Here is a 22,256-nt window from a genome sequence, read left to right on the forward strand (position 1 = left end):
AGTTCCACTTTGGGCGGGTTCGGGGGATGGCAGCTTAATTTCTCCATTGTAAGGTTTCCGTCAATCTTTAATCTAGTGGTCTCATCCATTGAGGACCTTTGTCTGAATCAATCATTTTATTAGGGGTTGCCGAGTGATAATCTTTTTCTAATTCTACAATATCTTCTATATTTATTAGCTAGAACTCTTTTGTAAAGACAAATTCTCCTTTCTTTAATTAGTGCTGTTTGGTTATTCTATAGTGTAGTTTGTACAAGAAAGGCAGAATGACTGCTAAGTTTTTCCTTTTTAGAATAGGAAATTAGGGCACTAAATACTTCCAATGGTGTCCCAATGAGTTTTTTTTTTTGGGGGGGGACGGATGACTTTCGTTAAGTGAAATGTCAGTATACTCATAAACCTATGACAACCAATTGTAGCAGAGTTGTTTTGGACGCTCACATTATCTCATCTTTGGCCAAGGAGAGTCCTTTATGTTGACTCCTATGTCCTTTTGATATGTTCCATTTGTTACGATAACCTCTTTGTTTTCTGGAACTAGATATCACAGACTCATTATGAATATTTCCTGTTCCCAATCTGGAATCGGCCATTCTTCCAAGGAGACTTGACTGGAGGAAACATTTCTGGTTTATATGCCAGCCCCTTTCTTCCCATCCTCACGCTTCTTTCTTAAAGAGAGGAAGAGGAGGAATGGAGGAGAAGGGCGAAAGGGAGGAGGAGGTGGGTGGCTAATAGAATTGGTGACAGCTGGCCATCCTTGGGCCCAGTTTCCTGGTAGATGAAATCTCTCTGCTCAAGTCCCTGCTTATGTGCCCCTCTTTGCCTTGGTCTGTGCCTTGTCTGTGGAATCTCTTGTCCTTTTGCTCCTTTTCCATGTTTATTCCTAGCCATTTTCTCTCCAGTGACAAGCAGCACACCTAAAACAGGGACCATCGCCACCGTTCCTAGAGGGTGGTGCATCCTAGTTATCTCTGTTCCACTTGCAACTAGCTACAGGGGAGGGTAGAGTACCTAGGCATGCCTGACTATGAGGGCTGCAAAGTCTGCGCTTGCGAGGGGCGTTAGGAAGTCCACTTCTGTCTCAGCTCCGAGGCATGTTTCCCAACAGAGTGAACCCAAATCCTTGCATTTGGGGGAATATTTGGTGTGGGCCTGCAATAATAGTGAAGTTCTTCATTGCTTAGTGGGCCTGTGGTTCTTGGATGTCTGCTCCACAGCTAGAACTCGGAGGGGCAGAAGAATGGTGGCACCAAATAATACCAACACGAGTCAGTTATCATACGTTACCCAAAACATGAGAGGTGAATGTTAACCAGAGCAGGTGAGCAGATTAGCTCATTAAGGTGACAGGTATTGGCCAAGAGGCTTGGCTCTCCTGGGCCTTAGACTTTTGTAGCTCTGTGGTAAACCCTTCAGAATAAGAGGCTAATACATGGTTTAAATTTGAAAGTAATCTGTTTCTCTAGAAAGATTTCCTAAGGTTAGAGGAGATTGAATGTTAATAGCCAGTTCTATGGTTGTCCCAGAAATAGCTTGGAAATAGCATATAACAAACATGAAATTATTTTAAAACGACACAAAAGATAAGATCCCAGAAATCAATACTTCGCCAAAATGGGTAGCACAGCAGGCTGCTCTCAAAGCAGCAACAGTAAATTGTGCCATGTAGCTGCTGCCCTCCTGTTTGCCTGGAGACTGGCAGTGGTTACACCATTTTATTTCCTGTCCAAAAACAGTTCTGAGGATTCCGAGGTTTAAGTCACTTTTTTGTTTGTTTGTTTATTTTGCATAGATGCATGCCTTATTCAGGCGCTTTCCTATACATGATTGCTTTTGATCTCCCAACAACTCTGTGTAACAAAATCATTCCCTCTCTACTAATGGGGATACTGACTCTTGAAGAAGTTGATGGACAGACTTGTCCAGTTAGAATGTATAAGCCCTAGGATTTAGTACTAAAATATCTCATTAGCTGTGTTCATCAAGTCATGATTCTTTTTTTTTTCTAGACATATGAGGTCTGGCAATTAAGTTCGTGAACTTGTTGCAACGATGTTGCTAATCTTTTTTTGATATCAGAGGGATTATTCATTATGAATTTGTACCAACTGGACAAACAATTAACCAAGTTTACTATTTGGAAGTGCTGAAAAGGCTGCATGAAAAAAGTTAGATGATCTGAACTTTTTGCCAACAATTCATGGCTCTTGCATCACAACAATGCACCAGCTCACACGGCACTGTCTCTGAGGGAGTTTTTAGTCAGTAAACAAATAACTGTATTGGAACACCTTCCCTACTCACCTGATCTGGCCCCTCAATGACTTCTTTCTTTACCCGAAGGTAAAGGAAATATTGAAAGGAAGACATTTTGATGACATTCAGGACATCAAGGGCAATACAACAAAAGCTCTGATGGCCATTCCAGAAAAAGAGTTCCAAAACTGCTTTGAAGGATAGACTAGATGCTGGTGTCGATGCATAGCTTCCCAAGGGAAGGACTTCGAAGGTGACTTCGTAGTGACCGTGATATTCAGCAATGAGGTATGTAGCACTTTTTCTAGGATGAGTTCTTCAATTTAATTGTCAGACCTTGTATAATCTCTTAGCTGGTCAGGCAGCCTTCATCCACTTCCAACTGCCCAAACAGCTGAAGATGCATAATGTATCATGTGTGCTGCTTTTCCTCTCTGAGAGCCCTTCTGTGGCTTTCCATGCACAGACTCCTGCTCATTACTCCCAGAGCTTTCTGTGCTCCATCCTAGCCCATGTGAATCAAGACTTATCATGTAAGGTCTCTATTCTGCAATAACCAAAGGATGCTCCCAGGGAACTTGGACTGTGAGCACAGTGCTAGATTTTTCTATTCTAAAAGGGCTAAAGAGCCCCTTGGCAAGGATAGAGCGCTACAAAGCTCAGTTCCATTCTAACTATTCACCAGTGTATGCTACAATTGCTTCTAACCCTCCCAAGAACAGCGCATTAGCAGGAGGCATAGGGGTTCATCACGATTCAAGTTGAGCCTTGTTTTATATTTCTAAGCAAGTCTATCCACATGTCTGAACAATGTCCTTGAGGCAAAGATCAGAAACCCAATGCTTGTGTTTTCAGTTTTGACATGTGTGAAAAGCCATTAGCAGCAGGGCCAACTTGCGTCACTTGGATTTTAAGGGCAGTGGTGTCTGCTACCGTGAGCAAGTCACTTCGAGTGACAGCCATCCCCAGAAGCAGTTCCTAAGCCCTGAGAGTCTCCCGATAACTCAGCCCCTTGTCCGATGGCCTTAAGGACCAAACCGACCCCTACTTCTCAGAGATGGTACAGGTTTTCCCATTAATCACCAGCCTTTGGGTTTCTTCTTGCAGGCACTGCTAGGAGAGCCTTGTTCCTTTAAACCTGAAATTCCAGGATTGTCCGTTTTGAGAATAATCCTACACCACCTGTGGGTCTGGAAGGGAAAAATAAAGTATGGCCTTCCCAATTGCATTGATCCCAAGGGGAAGTGATGTCAGTGTGTGCCACTCAAACTCATGGCTTTTGAGACAAATTGGGTCAGGAAAGGCAGCTGCCGCCATCCTGTCTGGGGAGCCTCGTTGGCAGAGGCGAGAAGGGGGCAGCTGCTTCAAACACTGCCTCTTGCTGCTTCCTGGCGAATGTGCGGCACCACGGGCTTGAAAAACAGGCTCAACCAGAGAGAATCAGTAGCTTGGATTTTGACTCTAAATATAAGTCAGGGGGTTGACATGGCCCCCGTTGGGAGAACGGAGTCCCAACCAAGGGAGCGTGATGGTTTTTTAAGGCCTGTGGTAGATTTAATGCGCTGCTTTCCCAGCTCATCTCACAGCACTTGCACGTCTCTCATTTCACATCATATCAAAGAGGAAAGAGACAGATCACACTCCACATTCCCCAGGAGATCACACCACGCCATGGGCGGCTGGCGGACACCTCATTATTGTCAGCTCTGTCACTGGCCCTTTCCATTTGCCCTAGCCACCACCAAGTCAGCCAGCTGTGGCTGAGTCTCTGTGCCGGCACCTTCGCTCAGGACCGCCTGCTGGTTACTCGCCGCACCTGGCCCTCTGCTTCTGCCTCTGCTATCCACTCCCAGGTCTGCTCTGGCCCACCTCTCCTCCAGCTCGTGACCCTTCCTGATCCCCTCTGCAACTTACTGACCTCCATTCCCCTTTGGCCTATGTGGGTAAAAAAGTCATGATCACAATTCCAACTTGTGTGTAGGGGGTTGGGGGCGTTTCCCCCCATGACCAAGCAATTCTGCAACACCAGCTGGGTGTCCTACAATTCAACTCCATTCTGACTTTATCTACCTGGAGATTGCATCGGATCCCACAGGTTCAGGGCTCAGTCCTACAAGGCTGCCCGCCCCCCTTAACCCCTTCAGATGCCAATCACAGGTCTAGGTTATCACCTGCGCCTCTGACTGACTGGCTATACAGATCAGAGGTTTCAACCACCCTCTCTTGGGGTTCACAGAACTCAGGAAACATTTTACTTACGAGGTTACTGGTTTATTATAGAAGAATATAATCCAGGAACAGCCAGATGAAGAGATGCATAGGGCAAGGCATGGGAAAAGGGCAGGGAGCTTCGAGCCCTTTCTTAGTGCATCATTCTCCCCAAATCTCCATGTGTTCACCAACTCAGAAGTTCTCTAAACTCCCTCCTTTTGGGTTTTTATGGAGGCTTCATTACATAGGCATGATTGATTAAATCATTGGCCCTTTCGTGATTGATTCAACCTCTAAGTCCTCTCCCCTCCCTCATCCTTAGGTGCAGTTCGAAAGTTACTTTATTAACACAACAAAAGACACCTTTATAGTTCTCAATACTTAGGAAATTCCAAGGGTCCTAGGATCTCTGTGCCTGCAAGGAGGGCAAAGATCAAATACATGTTTCTTATTATAAATCACAATATTACAGTGGGCTTCCCTGACCAAACTTCCACTGCACTGAGCACTAACAGTCTTGATTTGATTCCCTCATTCCAGGGATTGCTGTCTAACACTACAAAGATTCTCAAACAAGGAAAGAACTCTGTGCCCTACCGAAAGGGAAAGACAGAGACAAGCCTTAGGCTGGGCCATTATCAGTGTCCTTGTCACAGCCCTGCCAGACAAGCAATAGGGCAGTGATGGTGGAGGAAGAGGTCCAGGAGGTGTCTCTCCGAGGACCTGGACATGAGGGAAACAGAGTGACCCTCGGAGAGCTACACCTTTTGTAAGTGAACATGCCATAAATAATAGAATATCTTACAACTTATAAATGCATTTATTTGATCACAACAGGCATAAAGACATCAGGAAGAGAGGAATGATCCCCAGGCTGGAGCTAGACTTAAAGGAAGCGATGAACATTTCTGAAGAGGGATGGTGGTGGGTCCATGACAAAAGTGATAAGACAAATGATGAAAAAGCGAGAAATAAGGTACAGCAGAACACTAACAAGCCTGCCTAAGGGTCATCCCTGTCCAGGGGGCTGCAGTTCTGTTTGACTTATCGTTTCAATTGCTCAGAGCCGAGCTCAGATTCTGCAAAGGTGGACGGCAACTTATAGAAAAGTGATAAGATGCAAAATGAGTTCTGTCTGGTAGAGATGCAGGTGATTTCTGCCCTTTAGAAAAGGTAACCTCAAAGGCTTTGCTTTTATTTCCCTATAAGTCATTGAGCAGCTTGAATTCTAACTTGGAAATCTTAACACTGGTACTCTTTTTTCTTTATTCCACTGATTGAGATACATATAAAGTGTCTTTATCCCCATTCGAACAAGCTTTGCCATCCTGCTGTCATTTCTCATTAATGAGTTAAACATTTTTTTTACATGAGCCAATCATTTGCATGAGAATTGTTTTTTTGTTTGTTTTTTTTTACATTTTGAAAAGTTGTTTCAGTAGAAACATAGACAAGGGAAGCTGATGGAAATTATACATTTTGAAGACGGTCAGGGTTGAGTACCATGAGTCCTTTAAAACATACAACCTAAATCCCAAACCTTGTTCTACAATTCCATGTTCCCCCAACAACGTCCTGATTGTTAGCTGCCCTTGGTTTCACAGGGAAAGAATATACTCCTCAGACTGATGTACTGACTAAGTAACCAGACACATGGCTATTTCTCTTTGTAAACAGGTCTCATTCTGGAGGTTTCCATCTCCATTTCCAGAGGCTTTAAGGCAGCTGGCTGAATCCTCTTTAAGTCTGGGATCCTGAGGCAATCTCATTTTCTAGGTTTCTGAGGCTGTGTGGCTTCGGCAAGACGAGTTCACCAGGGAAAATGCTATTTGTAAAGTCTCTTCCCCTGATAATGATCCTGACCCTTCTTGTGAAGGGAGCAAACTGAGGTTCCCAGGAGGGACATGGCTAATGACTGTCAGACTGCAACCAAACCTCAGTCTGCCTGACAACGAAGTTGTGTTCTCTCTCATTTATCACTCCTTGCCTGAAGCAAGAGAAATTGGCTCCAGTAGCATGGTGGGTAACAGCTAAAGGTTCATATACTCAATTTGTTGTTTTAGCTTCTACTGACTTCTGCGGTAAGACGATTTTACACTAGCTATTTGGAAAACGTCTAGGCCTGGCGTGAGAACTTGTTTGATCTTGAGTAGCAACTCCAAATATCTGGTGAAGAAAGAGGTGTGTGCCTAATAAGACACGCATTTTCATTTCGTCTCTCCTCCTAGGGAGCTGAGCCTGTTTCTGGCTCTGGGAGCACAAGGAGATGCCATTAAACACCAAAAATTGCACTCCTTCCAAGGAGTAAACAACTTTGTCATAACAGGAAGAACAAAGGTCCTCTTTCAAACACTCAAACCTACGGATAATGCAAAGCGAGCTTAGGTGGGGGGGGTGGGGGGAGGGAGCTGATGGCAGCAAACGCAGTGACAAGAAATATGGGGATTCCTTGTGAGTGACTCAGGTGTTCAAGGGTTGCACCACCAGCAGTCATTAATAAAAATAGATGCTGAAAAATTATTTTTAAAAGGTTTCTGGGAGCAGATGGTTGGCTCAGTTGGTTACAGCACAGTGCTCATAACACCAAGTTTGCCGGTTTGATCCCCACATGGGCCACTGAGATGTGCCCTCCACAACTAGATTGAAACAACTACTTAACTTGGAGGTGATGGGTCCTGGAAAAACACACTGTCTTCCAATAATAATAAAAAAAGATTTCTGTGAAAAGATAAATAAAAACAGCTGCATACAAATATGGAATATAATTTAACTGAAAAACACAAATGACAGGACACAAGGAAATGTCAATATGATTTTTTTTTTTTTAGCTGAGCCATCCTACCACCTGTTGGCAGCTCAGAGGCAGCTCAGCTCAGCTTGAACTGCTGTTGCTCAGAGCTCAAATTCTGTTTTTTTTTTTTTTAGATTAAACTCTTGAGTGAGCTCTTAACCAACTGAGCCACTTGGCTGGCCCTTAATATGATTTTTTTTTTTTAAACTCCAAATGTTCTCAATATAGGGAACTTTCTACTCTACTGATTTTTTTTTCCTTAAAGTGTGCAAAGAAGTGAAGCTAGAATTCATCTCAGAAACAGATTTAGTAGACACCAAAGGATATTTAAGCTTCAGAAGCATAAAAAAAGGGTTATCAGTGAACTATAGCTAAGATCGCAGGCTCCGTGTTTGCAAAGAGAAAGAATCTGTGATAAGCTATAGGATGAACCAGAATTCATTTAAAAGATAAAATTCAGAAGTTCAGGGGCCAAAGATGCAGCCTCATTTCTTTTCCCTGCCATCCATCTGTTGCCTACGGTTTCAGTGAAACAGAGTAATCACCTCCTGTTAGCAAAACCTAAGGGAATGATACTCCATCGTCAGGGTGCAAAATAATCCATTGACGAGGTTGCTAAGATGTAGACTCTTGGCCTGCACTCCCGGAAAATGCTGACCAAGTAAGTCTGGGTGGGGTTTAGGAGCCTGCATTTTAACTAGCACTCCATTGGTAAAGGTTATCACGCCAAACCATTGTCTGAGGCTGTAGTCCACAAACTTTTGGTTGAAACCCACTGGTAAGACTCGAAAACAGCTTAATGTGATCACATTGAAAAGGAAACAAACAAACAAAAAATAAAAATGTTAGTGCACCATTTTTGGATTCATTCTTATATGAATGTGGGTGTATGTACGTGCTGACACATGAAATAAATGTATTTTGTGTGACTCAGACAAGGAAGTTTGAGAGGCAGTGACCTAATGGGACATATGCATTGCGTCCCTGTGTCCCCCTCACAGCCCTCCACCCCACCCCAAATAAGTATTAAATCATCAGTCCAGCCCCAACTTTCTTCCCTAACCAGGTGGCCAAAAGAGGAAGTGAAGCTTCATTTTTATGTTTGTTCTCAAGTGTCAGGAAGGACAACTAGCTTTCTGGGTTCAGGAATGAATGTGGATAACTTAAAGGACAACCTCCCGGGGCCCAGCAGAGACTCAGACATGGCAGATGGTATGAAATGAACGGAAACCATTTGGACTCTGACCTGAGCTCTGGATTTCTGAAAGTCTGAAGGAAGAAAAGGAATGGTGAGGAGGAGTGTATAGAAAACGGGGGCAAACAACGGAGAGTAAGTTGAAACCCAAGAAATTGAAAGATAAGTCCACACTTCATTCCTTCTGTATGAAGAGGATGTTAGTAGCCCAACATCAGGCAATGGGGTTGCTTTGGCTTTTGTTTTTTTCTCCCTTGGAATGGGGATGGATACTTGCCCATTCATTCATATCTTCTTGATCCGGCTTCTAGTGAGAGTAAGGGCTTCTAGGTGCTGACACGAGCAGGTCCACAGCTTGTTCTCATGGAGACAGCTTTCACCAAATGGCCAACAGCCACGAGAAAGATGGCAACCGCAACCGGAAAATAATACCAAGCGTGTTCAGAATGGTATGCTGTTTACCTCAGCCAGCCTCTCCACTCTGTTCTTTGCAGCCCCTTGGGAATACCACCACTAGGTCCATTTAGAAAGGTCCACCCAAGGGGCTCAGAGAACTGAAAACCAGCCCTCATTCCACGTGCCAAGCTGAGCACGCTGTCCTGGGGTTATCTTCAACTTGAGGAAGGGATGTTTTTCTAATTCCCTGGCCCCCTCTCCACGCCACCACCCACAAGAGTACCTTTTCCTAGTTTTCACAAAGGCTGGTAGCACCCCAATGGAAGGATAAGTTGACTATCAAGTCGCTCTGCTTTTTTATGGTGTCAGGTAACTGTCCAGTGTTCGAAAGACACCTGCATGCAAACCGGTCTTTGCTCTGAGCAAAGTGACTTTTCTCATGACCATTTCTCCTCTCAAGCACTTCAGAATTGGAGAGGGTGCTTAACAACAAACGCATGGATGGCCTATCAGGGTAACTGAATTCACTTAAAAGAGAAAAGTTACCTGAAGGGTGAGCTAAAAACCACTCCAAGAACTCCACATTGTCAGGCTGCAGGCTCCTCTATGACATTTCCGCTTAACTAGATCGTTTCAGGTGTCTTAAAATGCTCAGGACACCATCGGCTTTTGAGAGTCTTATTTTGTTTGGGCTCAATTCAAAAGAAAAGTGAAGCTGTGTGGGACATGCACTTATCGCCGCCATTGAGGGGAAATGACTGAAGTGAAGGAAAAAGGAGCATTCCACTTATTAGGTCAAGTTGACACATCCGTTCTGTAATCCCGTGGCTTCCCCCATTCACACACTGCCAAACAAATGTTCCAGTCGCTCTGTCTCCTGCCACTCAGCGTGCTGGTAAGTGGATGATGCACCCCTTTTCTGTTTTTTTCAACATGATCTATTTTCAGCACAGTCCCGCCCACCCCCCCTTTTTAACCTCAGCTGTAACAATTTGCATATTCAATTCACCATCATTATCTGTACTAAATGCTTTTAGTGCAGGAGGGAAGAGGAGACAGGTCTTTCATATTGCTGGGCTATCAATAATTTTCCTTTGAGGAGGCTGCCTTACTCCGGAAAGAAAAATGACTCTATTTTCTACTTGCTATTTCCCTATCCTGAGGATGGGGATGATAAATATCTGCTAAGAAGGGCTATTGTGAGGCCTAAAACTTGAAAGAATATAGCACGCGGTAGGCGCCCCGTACATGTTAGCGGCCCTTCCCTTTGGTGCTGAAGGAGGGTGGGTTATCCAGCACGCTTTTCTCTGCCTGGCAGTAGTTTTAGAGAAGAGGATAAGGCAGTGCTCCTAGACCCCTGAGGAAATCAGGGGCCAGCCCTCTTCTTGGCACAGCAGAGTTAGCACTGACATGCAGCTTCTGCAATTTAATCCCTACGCAGTCCCTACTGGAGTTTGTCAATTAGCATATCAGGACATGGGAGAGGGGGTGAAGGCTGGTGTTTACCAAACAGACACATAAATTCAGGGTAACTGGCTAATTTGTGGTGAGGGGCTAAGCCTGGGTCCCCATCCTAAAATGTCAGAAACTTCTTTTCTTTTCTGTCAAGTCTGTCTTTCCTCTTAATGTAATTCCTTCACCTCAAGACTCTTATCATTTTGGAATATTTGCAATTCCCTCAGGACACCGCGATCCTTGACATCCCTTTGTACACGCTTCTTTCTGTGCTTGGAATGCCTTCCCGTCCTCCGCTTTCCTGCAGAGCCAACACGTGCTTCTAGGAGTGTCTTTTCTGTTCCTCTACAGTGGGTAGGGGCCACCCTCTGTCCTCCAAGGCATCTTAGTCTTACTCTATCATTGTACTTATCCCACCATCTTCCCACTGTTTCCCAGACCGTCTCCCCCTGAGACTATGTGCTCCCTGGGGACTCATAACCCAGTCTTTAAGTGAATGAATGCACAGTATATGTGCATTGAACAAACGAATGAACAAATGAAAGAATGAATGAATGAATGAGTGAATGAATGCATGGTGAAAGAATGAACTGGAATACAACGTTCAGAACCCAACTTCCCACACCATCCTCTCTTCCACCATATCTTTTGTCAGCTGCAAATCAAATAGCTAGTTTTAATAGGTGGTTAGGGAAACTGAAATCTTTGGAGGGAAAAGAGGGTAGGTGGCCTGTCACCTCCCCTCAATCTGACATTTATTTGCTCTTCTAGGTAAGACAAATAACTAATCTCGAGTTAATACATTATTAACTACAGAAAGGGTCTTGGCTCTCAAGAAAAGTGGAGTGCAATTGTTACTATCCTTACATATTAACAACAACAACAACAACAAAAGCATTGGTTCTCCAAAAGAAAACCAGAGACATCTCCCTACCACTAGTGGGTCTCCTGGCCCAGGGTTCCCCAAACACTGTCACTTAGATATGCTTTGTTTAAACTTTGCCAACAGCTCTGTGCAATTGTGCGTTTTCTTCCATTAAGTAAATTGAATCAACTACCAAAGCAGAGATGGAACATAACCAAGGCTTACAGTGTCCTGACCCCAGACATCTCAATTAGGTCTCAAAGACAACTTCAATGCCCCCTGAATAATATAACCATCTACTGATAAGTCTGTTATTAAGGATTAAGTTTGAAACCCCTTTTCAGTGAAGCTATGCATGTATGACATTTGGGAAATCCTTCCCTCCTTTCCAAATGAAGTTGGAATAATAGGCCAATTCATCAAAGCGCCATGTGACACTGGAGCCTCAAACTTTTGGCCACAAATACATTTTTTATAAATTCATTGCTTGAAAGCGAATTTTCTCTGTTTTACAGGATAACCTCCCAAAGGTCATGTTTTGAGAACAAAGTCTCGGATGACCTGCCTTTAAGCTCTGGCTTCTCTCTTTGGCAGGGCCCACAGTAGAAGGTCACTGTCATGCTTGCATCGGATGCTGAGGCTGTGCCCCGTGGCTGCCAAATGTGACCCGAAGGCAAGAGAAGAAAGCTTCCTGACCTTGTGCAGCTCCACAGGAGTTGGAGACATGATCTCCTTTATTTCTTGCTTCATTTTTCTCAAGGTGACAGACTTCCTGCCCACGTCTGAGGGCAGGGTGTTGCTCCGAGTTGTCTGGCTATAGTGTGGCCGCGTGCTGCTCCGTTCCTGGAAGCTGGCCTGTCGCCCCAGCTGACTGCGAGGTGTGGGGGCCTCATGATTCAAACTCATCGTGCTCCCCGACATGATTGTTGCCTGTGGCATCGACAATTTTCAGAAACAGTTAAGCCATAGACTAGGAAAAGGGCTTGGTTGCTCAACAGTAAGCACATTTCTTCCTTCTGCCCAGTCAAGATACAGTCTCTTCAGGGCATAACCAAAGGCTGGAAAATGGATATACTCACTGAACTATGAAAATCAGGAAAAATGCTTTGCAAGTGCCATTTGTAATGCACATCTCAAATCCAATTTAAGTACTTAAGCTGTTGAGTTTATTTAATCAAATACCACCCCTGGCAGTTTGGAGGCAAATTGAAAAGCTCTAACATTTGCTTACTGTAAACTACATTGTAAGCATTCGCTTTCCACTGGAGTGGGCTCTAAAGATGGGATTCAAGAGGCCAACCTTCGATATATCTTACAGAAATGAACTAAGAACTTCTCAATGGGGACCAGGCTGCCTCTCTTTGCAATGCTGCCTCCAGCGCTAACTGGAGGAAACAAGGGGCTGAAATGGGGCTACTGATATGAAGGCAAGGGCTTCTGCCCAGTGCTACTAGCACTGGTATATTGTCTTTCCTTTGGCCACATGGCCCTGCCCCAGAAGCTCATAGACTAGCTAGATTGCCACATCATTTGGCATGCGTCAGTGTTTCTTAGAAATGGCCTTTGTGTAAGATCCCGAGAGAGGTTAAAGAATAATCATGTATTGTGCTACCAGACTCAGCCCTTTGCTCACAAGCTTTGAGACCTGGATAAGATTTTGCCAGTAAATTGGGAAGTTTGTGCAGTTTCAAATGTGTTCTCTGCATAATACACAAGGAGTGGCAATTATCAGGTCCAAAATATGACCGAGTCTCAGCGGTGAAACAAAAAGAGCGTTGAAAACCAATACATGTTGGAGGTGTTCATTTCTCATGGTTAGGGGACGCTGAAATTCTGAAAATATTCCTGTACTCCTCAATATGTGATTATTTAAAGGTCGACTCCCATTGGTGAATCTGCCTGAAAATCATGGGAACAGAAAACAAGTTCCATTTGTAGGGCTACTGGCTAAAACATGATCTCGTGGTTTATATTAATACTGATGCTAAAAGTAACAGAAGTGTAACTTGTTGAATTCTTTGAGTTGTATTAACCCATTTAAGCCTCACAACAACTTTATGAAATAGACACTATTAATCCTCCTAATTTACAGGTGAGGAAACTGAGGCACAAAGAAGCTGACTTACCCAAGGTCACATAGGTAATAAATGAGCCAAGGGCACTACCTGAAATTATTGATCAGGAAGGGAGCACTGCAAAGTGAGCAGAGTTTTCACTCATTATTTAAGATCTTACAATTCCAAGGTTCACCTGGTGTTCAGTGATACATATTGTAATATACCACTAACAAGATCTTTGAATGACAGCCAAATATTGGTACACATGTACATATATGCACATCTCTGTTGAAAAAGAAACAGGACAAGTAAATTTATAAATAACCTAACTTGATCAGTTTTTGTTTTTTTTAAATAATAATTTTGAAAAAGAAAACTCTAAAAAAACCAACAAACTTTCCTGGTCATTGAGCATTAACATGTGCTAAGCACCACATATAGTGTGTATGAGAATACAATTTAATACTTATGATAACGCTACATGGTAGTTATTATAATGATTACACCTCTCTATTCAGTTAAGGAAAGGGCTGCCGGAATAACCTTAACCTTAACCTCGGGTAAGCAACTTGCCCGAGTCTGGGATTTCAACGTTAGCGATCTGACTCTAGAACCCTTTTTCTTGACTACCAGGCTGTATTGCTTTGCTTCTCAGTCAATATTAGTTTGAAACATAAAACTGACTTTTCAGTAGATTAAAAAAAAACACTTTATATTTAAACCAGTGTGGATTAGCCATATTTTGGTTTATTTCCTATAAATCCCCTTTTACAATGGAAACCTTTCAATTACTAGCTTTGTTGGTATCATGGGGCATCCTTTTATTTTATGGCGCTTTACTACATATTATATCATTTCTTTGTTTAATCTGCTTTAACCGATAGCAACCAATGATTGTTTTCTTACTGTGGTGACCATCCACCTATTGTTTTTTCCTACTTAGACTAGTTATTTGCTTTGTTACCATCTATTTCTTTTGTTTTAAAGATTTCCCTGGGGAATTGGGGAAGGAGAACAGTGTTGGGGAATTGGGGAAGGGGAAAAGCCAAGCTGTTGTCCTTCAATCTTAGTTGTGGAGGGCGCAGCTAGCTCAGCTTCAAGTCCAGTCGCCATCCGGCTGCCTGTCGGCAGCTTGCGGCCGCTCAGCTCAAGGTGCTGTGTTTAATCTTAATTGTGGGTGGGCATAGCACACCATCCCATGTGGGAGTCGAACCAGAAACCTTATTGCTAAGAGCGCACACTCTAGCCACTGAGCCATCTGGCCACCTGACAGCAGCTCAGGGCAGCTCAGCTCAAGGTGCCGTGTTCAATCTTAGTTGCGGGTGGGCATAGCCCACCATCCCTTGTGAGAGTCAAACCGACAACCTTGCTGTTAGGAGCACATGCTCTCACCAGCTGAGCCATCCTGCCACCTGATGGCAGCTCAGTGGCAGCTCAGCTTGGGCGCAGCTCACTGGCCCATGTGGGAATTGAACTGGTGATACTGTTGCTCAGAGCTCGTGCTCTTGACCAACTGAGCCACTCAGCTGGCCCCTAAATATTTTTGTATTCATTTTTCATGGGCCTGGCAGGAAACACATTGCAAGTAAAATACTGAATCACTATAAATGGGAGAAAACCGTTCTGCTTTGATAAGCCTTAGCCACTACAGAAGTTACAAGCTGACGTAGAAAGGGCTCTGATGGAAGCAATGACATATTCTCAAAAGGTCTATAGAGCAAGTTTTCCATGGGTGGCTTGATTGATTGCTTTGTTTAAAGTGAACTTTAATTGAACTAGTGCCATCTTCGAAGGAATATAAAAATTAAAACACAAATATAAAAACTACAATAAAAAGCTAAAAAAAAGTATTTTAAATTATCTAGGATTTGTTTTGGCTCCAGGAGAATCTATTGCCTGTTTTTATTTTGCACAATTCATGATTTACAATCATGATTTTCTTTTTCTAAATTATCAGTGAGATAATTAACATACATACATCTTAGAAGAGGTATGTTCAGGAGTTCTCTATTTGACATTTAAACCGTCTTCCTACCTTGAACAAAAAATAGTTAAGGAAGTGTTCATGAATCAAGCAAATGGCAAAAAATAATAATAATTAATTTCCATTGAACATTTATTAAGTGTCATGTTCTGTGTCAGGCGCCATATGAGCATTAGCTCCCTATCAACCCCATATTTTAAAGGAGATATAGCTGATAAGAGATATAGTAACTTGTCCAAAGTCATAGTTAGAATTTTTCTCTTTTGTTAAAACTATACATTTTCAGTGCTGAAGTTGAAACTAAATTATTGCTAACAATGGGGAAAACCACTAGGATAATTTTCACTTTCGTTTCAGTTGTAGTCTTTTTTCATTTTAGCTAATCATCTCCATTTATTAGTTGTAGTATACTTTGACTTTTAGCACTGGATGTAAGTTTCCTATGTAGGACCCTAGCTCGAAAAATATCTTCTGCATAGTAGCATTTGTAATCAAGGGATTGGAGTTCATTTAAACTAATAAATAAACATTCTTTGTGATGAAAGTGTAAATAAGACTACATTTATGAATTTGCCAATCATTCTTCCTAGTTAAGGACTTGAATTTCTCTTTGACTTATAAATTCAATCTATTTCCTTTCTGGATTTATAATTTCAAGGGCCACACATGCCCGAAGCTATGTTAGAAAAGATTTATAGGCTGTTGCAACATAACTGATATGCTAATGATGTTTTCATTAGGTAACTCCATTTCTGGGTGAAAACACCTCATCGTATTACTTTTTACACCACCTTCATTTCACATAATGCAAAAGGAGCTATTAGAAGAATAGCTGCTTCTTCGAAAGAGACATATCGAAATGCAAAATGAAAAAGGCATATAAGCCAAATACTCTTTGAAAAGTAGGAGTATGTTCAAGAATTGTGGACTGAGCTCATTATTCAGTTTGGGCTCCTTTTGCTGATCATTCTACAGACAGGAAGTGGTAAAAGTTTAAATAAGGCAGCTGATACTTAAGCATTCAACGCTTTTTGAAAGTTGCATAAAAAGGAACCAATTGCCACCATCTTAATTTATTCAAGTTTTATAGGATTATCCATCTCCAGGTCCTTTAACTGTGCTCTGAAGCTGAAATTCATGCCAGGTAATACTATGATGTTTACAAAGTCAAACTAGTATTTATTTTTTTTATAATTCTCTTTGCAGATTCACAAACATCAGAATCACACGAAATATCCACACATGCAATTGAGAAGCAAAATAATATAAAGATGAGTAATCAGTTTAGAATTGCAAGAGTTCCACCCAGTTATGCCATTCACATTCCTTATGGTGACTTGGGGACCTTGTATGACATCAAAATAAAAATGAGACTTTTGCCACTTTATTTTTTACAGCTCAGAAAATTTAAAAGAACATAAAAGGAAACAGTCTAGGACTTTCCCAGACCACAGTGTGGATACCATCAGCAAATTCACGGCTTTGATTAAAGAACTCGCCAGGAGTTCAGCTATTACACTCCGTCTCACAGTGACTCCTCAAGTTCACACTAAAGTTATATGGAATCAGGATTTGCAATTAACAGCAAAGCACTGTGTAGCATTTTGGCTGCTTAACGCACAGACTGGCCTTTTGCACCAGCTGCATTGTCATCTATTTTAAAGGGCACAACAAAATAAAATAAAATTTCCTCTTATGTTCCTCTTCACGATCAAATTAATTTCTATACCAGGTACGAATGAAAACATGCCAAAGAAACCTTTCTAAAGCAACTCAGGGAATGAAATGGGCCACTGCTGGGGGACTTAGCTGGCTCCTTAGCGGTTTGGTGGCAAACAGATAACAGTCAGGGTTAGCAGGGAGCGATGGCAGAAGCCACAAGTCAGTCAGCTCGGGGTGGGGGTGAAAATGGGGAAATAAATACTTTCAACTGCATTGTATCAAATCAAATTGCTGTCCAGAAGGCAAAGGGGGCAAGGGAGGGAGCTTCACAAGCAAAAATATAAACAGAAAGGGTAGCTACCAAGAGAGTCATGTTTCTCAAAGACACACGCCTGTCAGCTTTCTCCTGTGGAAAGGGGTTAAAGCTTTTAAATGAACTGGTGTGATAAATGCAAACTCAAAAGGACCAAAAAAAAAAGAAAAATGAATGTAGAAACAATCAAAGTAAATAGCAGGACTGAGGTTACCTCAAGTTCTCTCAGGATTCCCGATTGTCCGCAGGTCTCTAAATCCTCCAGTGCTTGGGACCAGAAGTTCTCCTCTTGTTCGGCCTCTGCACTGTCAGGAGCCCCTGCAAAACTGTCACCAAAAACACAGTCTTGGTTAAGAAGTTGGTAGAAATTTTTCTTTTTTCTGTATCCAGAATCTCTTTCCTTCATCTCACACAAAAAATAGAGATTCAGTTTGGATCTGACTTTCTTCTAACTGTGGCTTCCAAGGAAGGCCAGCTCAGATATAAGGATGCTTTAGAAAACACGAAGCATGTCAGAGAATGACAGGAAGAACCCTGGTCTGACTAACTGAATTTCAGAGCTCTCACGGCTACTGCTGAAGAAACAGCATCCACGTGGCATTTGTGTGGGGATGTCTTTCAGCGACTAAAGGGAAAGAGAAATCAAACTTTTCTCTGGGAGAGAAAAAAATGTGTTGCCTCCACCGTACAATAAACATCAGTATAGATCAGTTAAGTGCTATCAATTTTTAGGAATTTCCTTAAAATATTTTGGTAAGGAACAAACTGCTAAAATATACCTCTTGGTTAAAAATACGAGACCCTAGATGTATCTTTTTATTTTTTCAATGTAAGTTAATAGGAAACTACTTTTTAAAGGAAAGAAGAAGGGACTAGTCACAGAGTGAGGACATAGTTTTTAGAAGTAGATTTCCCCCCACGTGCTGCCACTGTTTTCATTAGGGGGCACTTAGCTCTTGCCCGATTGTGTGGTGGGGCCCCAGCTCCCAGTGGGCAGGCACAAGGTTTGGAACCCTGGCATGGATTCCAATGAACAATTACAACAGCTTCAGGAAGCCAATGGTAGCAGTATGTGCCACGGGACCTAGGAGAGTTCAGATCTGGCCCCAAAGACCATGAAGCAGTTGGAATACAGCCCATGCTGCTGTATCCCAGAACCTTACCCACTGACGGTGGACCGGTCCCAGTCTTCATTGCTCAGCCCCACATCTGGGTAAGTCTGACTTCGAGGCTTAGTGACTGGGGACAAGCTGCCTCTCTGTTTCGGAGTCCTCCAGTCATAGGTGTTAAAATTGTATCCTGAGGCCTGAAAGCTAGTGCCTGAAACAAACAAATAAACACACACAAAACAAGGCATTATATTCTGTTTCTGAGACTATCTCAAGAGAGGTCTGTCCAGTAACTTGTCTTTTTCTGTGGTCTCCATTAGTTTGTTCAAGGGGGCTGACTTAAACTGAATTTGGGATCATAAAGGCCATCAAAATAATACCAGTCTTATATTCAAAACACATGCACACATCTTGTCCCAATCAATCTGAACAACAACCCTGAAGTAAGACCTTTAGACCTAACCAGGAGGGGGCGCTGCACTGGGTCTGTGCTTTACATGGCTCCTGCCCTACCTTATACAAGAAATCTACTGGGCCACAGGGATGTGCACAGCAGACCCATATCCAACCCTTTTAGAGCAAGTTCCAGAAAGTTAGAATCCTGAATTTCCTGCCCAGGCAGCCCTGTGTCCACCTCCAAGCTGTGTGAAAGCTTTTTACCCAAGTGTGTTCTGAGAGTGGAATTTGCCACCAGATGTGGGTTCCAGACTCAAGAAGTGGCCAAGGGGCTGCTGGTGGCAGGGGTGTGGACCGAGCTTGGATATGCGGGCAGGGGCCATGCATGTTAGGGATGGGCCTGAGGATTTCTCAGTCCAGTGAGAAATGGCATTGTTAGCAAGTAGAGGGGTTGGATAATAGCAACAACAGTAACAATAGTGTGACATAGTGGGTACTTAAAATGCACCCAGAACTTCATCAAGTGCTTTATTTATAAGCCTTATTTATATTCTTCATACATGTCTTTGAAGGTAGCTACTCTTATTATTTTCATTTTACAGATGAAGATACTAAAGGTTTACAACAGGGGTTCAAGTACCTAGGGGGGACGTTTTCACACTTCCCTGGGGGTTCCAGTCATAAATTTATCAGTTTCCACATCCTGAAGTTCCATATGCACATACATGTTCGTCTTCCCCAAACTGACCTGGCTGATAAAGTACCAGGCTTCTGAGATCTGTCAGTTTTCCCTTCCGCTTCCGCTTTCAGAATTGTTTTTTGTCACTTTGCAAATGAAAGACATTTCTCATCCATCTCAAACCTTTGAAGGAACTTGGCCCTGGGATATAAAAACTCACAGGTGCCAAATCAAGGAACAATTTGGGAAAGCCTCGCTCCTGAGGGAAGATCTCTGAGGGGCAGCGCTTTATTTCAACTTTGTACAAACTCATGGCAAGGCTGTTACCCTCTCCCATGCATCTGCCTCTCTGCATCTCAGAATTAGAATGCAGAAGTACTGGGAGGTGGGCACTTTATTACGTGTGTTTGAATTGCAAAATGAAGATAGACTTCCTTTCTGACAGGGAGTTAAGTCTGATAAGCTTAATGGGTGAGACAGTGAGGGACGGCTTTGGTTACGTAATGGACATTTTCTACGAATTTGAGCTAAATCCTTGGCTTCATATTTTGACAAAGATGTATTTAAAGCATATGTACAACAAGCTGGAAATTCTAGTCTTTGCACATAATGGAATTTTGGAAGAAAAAAATTTAGAGGACAACTTTACATGTGTGAGTGGAGTATGCAGTTTTCCAAAATTCTCTTGAGGGGGTCAGATGGGAGAGCAGGGCCTTGTTGCAGGTCTGACTATAGCTTGTGCTGTAACCACCGTATACAGCTCCATCCAACACTGTAGGTCGTGACCCATTTTGTGTGCATGTGTGCGTGTGTGTGTATGTGTGTGTGTGTGTGTCTTTACATGTGAATACTGGGTTGCAATATAACATGTATTTCTTACTGTGTTTAAAAACACTTAATTAGCAAACAGGCCTAGGTGCTCATTTTCACATACAATTAAATGCTCAGATCACATAAGATGGTGGTCTCCATGGCACCCCTGCTTTGTCTTCCTCATTCCCGTTCCCCTGGCTTGTTAGATTCTATCACGCCATCCTTACTATTAGTTACAGCCCAGAGAAAGCAGGATGCATAAAGGGTAACGCTCTAATCAAAAGGATTTGATTTCAAGAATGCAAGGGAATGCCTACAGCCGCATGATGGAAATGCTCTTATGAACCTTCTGTGTTAGGATATCAAGGATTAGAGGTCTTTTTGAGCAGCGGAAATATGTACAGTTCAATATCTCAGTTTTCTTCTAGGATAACTGCAGGAGTGGGAGTGTGGCTAGCCACCTGGGAAGCAGTCTTCTATGATGAATGTGCAGTTTTCTTTCTAAAGTGGTGAATTAAGGGAACACGCACGCATGTCTTGCAGGAGAGTGACGGAGTAACACTGCACCTCTCCTGGCTCCTCTGACAGGCTAGCTGTTTTCTCTTTCTGAACGAAGCCAACCAGCCCCCTCACGTTTTGTGATATACAAAGAGTTAGGGGAAGCCTGCTCCTCACTTTCTTTAACTGGCTTTAAACCTGCTAAGAGCCAAATGCTAAACGGTGGTGCCCTCTTGGGGATAACATTTTCTGGTAAGCGTTAACCCACATGACCATTCAGTTCCCAGGGGAAATTCCAACTGGGCAGATTACCTTTCTGATTTTTCTTCCAACTGTTGTTTGTAAGTAGTTCTGGGTGACTTGGGCAGGATGGGCTTGAGCAGATGCACAGTGTCGTTACTGAAAAAATGCCACTCTAGCTATACCAAGAATGCCTTGTCTTAATAAGCACTATTAAATGACTATTGCATTACAACAAGGCAGGACATGAAAAGGGGATAAAATGCAAATATCTGTGGGTCAGCTATAGACTCATAGGTTCAGATGACCTGGGCCTGGTCCATGCTATGCTGGCACGGGACTGAAGTAAGAAAAAGTCATAGGTTCAAATCCCAGCTTTGCCACTTACTTATTCGGTAACCGTGGCCAATTCACCTCAGTGTAAAATAGGGACAGAGATACATGCCTCATGAGACTGACATGGAAATTAAGGAGAATAATGTACACAAACACCTATGAACGTGCCTAGACCTCAATGAGGTTTTAATGAACATTGATGTCCATTACTTTTGTTATTTACTAAGCTATTTAACCTTTTAAGATCCCAGTTCCCTTATTATAAAATCGGGAGAGTAGGGAAGGAGGAAAGCCTCGACATTATTTAATTCAGTAAACACTGGAGCACCCCTGTATTCTAGGAGGAGCCTACATGCAAAGATAAAATTATATTCCTGTCCTCAAAAACGCATGATTTAGTATATCTGTACGGGAGCGAAGAGAGGAGACACAGTCACAGGAAGTGAGAGTTCTAATAGCAGAGGAGAAGTGGGCCTTTATGAGTAGGGGTACTGGGTGAGACAGTGGAGGCCTAGCGGGAGAGGCTGGGAAAGCCATGGTCAGAGTGAACCGTGCTCTGTCCGCAGTGGGTTCTGCTTCACGTCTAAGGAGGGATCAGCACTCTACGAATACTCTGGTCCCTCTAACCATCTGTCCTTAATCCTCCTCACAGACGGAGCGTAGTTGATGAGTTTTAGAAATGAATACTGGGCACATACACTTGGCCCCTTCTTGGCTTTCTCTGGATCATTCTCTCCCACTGCTGCTGCACTGAGATGAGCACAACTGGGTCCCACTCTCGGGGCTCTCTGAGCTCAGAGGGGCAAGGAGACCAAGGCCGTGCAGTTAGCTGACTGTGGTCTATCAAAATATCCATTTTTATCCTTATCCTTAGTACTGGAATACTAGTATGGGGGTGGACATACTACTTGTCGGGATAAGACTATGTCTTCTAGTTTTCCCCAAAGTTAAGTGTTAACTATGTAGAAAGTTCTGGCCAATGATATGTAAATGGAAC

At 42.9% G+C, this 22,256-nt stretch overlaps 1 protein-coding gene across 10 annotated transcripts in view; it reads right to left on the bottom strand.

Moving 5' to 3' along the window:
• Window positions 1-22,256, bottom strand: part of GRIP1 (glutamate receptor interacting protein 1) — a 397,622-nt gene that overhangs the window by 8,071 nt on the left and 367,295 nt on the right. For 6 of the 10 annotated variants that reach the window (XM_019640580.1, XM_019640579.1, XM_019640576.1 and 3 more), the window contains 4 exons: window positions 18,352-18,508; window positions 17,403-17,514; window positions 17,237-17,281; window positions 11,869-12,102 (listed from right to left, as the gene is read on the bottom strand). In XM_019640580.1, coding sequence (XP_019496125.1) covers window positions 11,869-12,102; window positions 17,237-17,281; window positions 17,403-17,514; window positions 18,352-18,508 — 548 coding nt within the window. The remainder of the gene's footprint in view (window positions 1-11,868; window positions 12,103-17,236; window positions 17,282-17,402; window positions 17,515-18,351; window positions 18,509-22,256) is intronic. The other 4 variants (XM_019640581.1, XM_019640577.1, XM_019640585.1 and 1 more) reach the window with 2 other exon arrangements.

The sequence above is a fragment of the Hipposideros armiger genome, unplaced genomic scaffold (genome assembly GCF_001890085.2).
Source record: "Hipposideros armiger isolate ML-2016 unplaced genomic scaffold, ASM189008v1 scaffold_51, whole genome shotgun sequence".
NCBI lineage: Eukaryota > Metazoa > Chordata > Mammalia > Chiroptera > Hipposideridae > Hipposideros > Hipposideros armiger.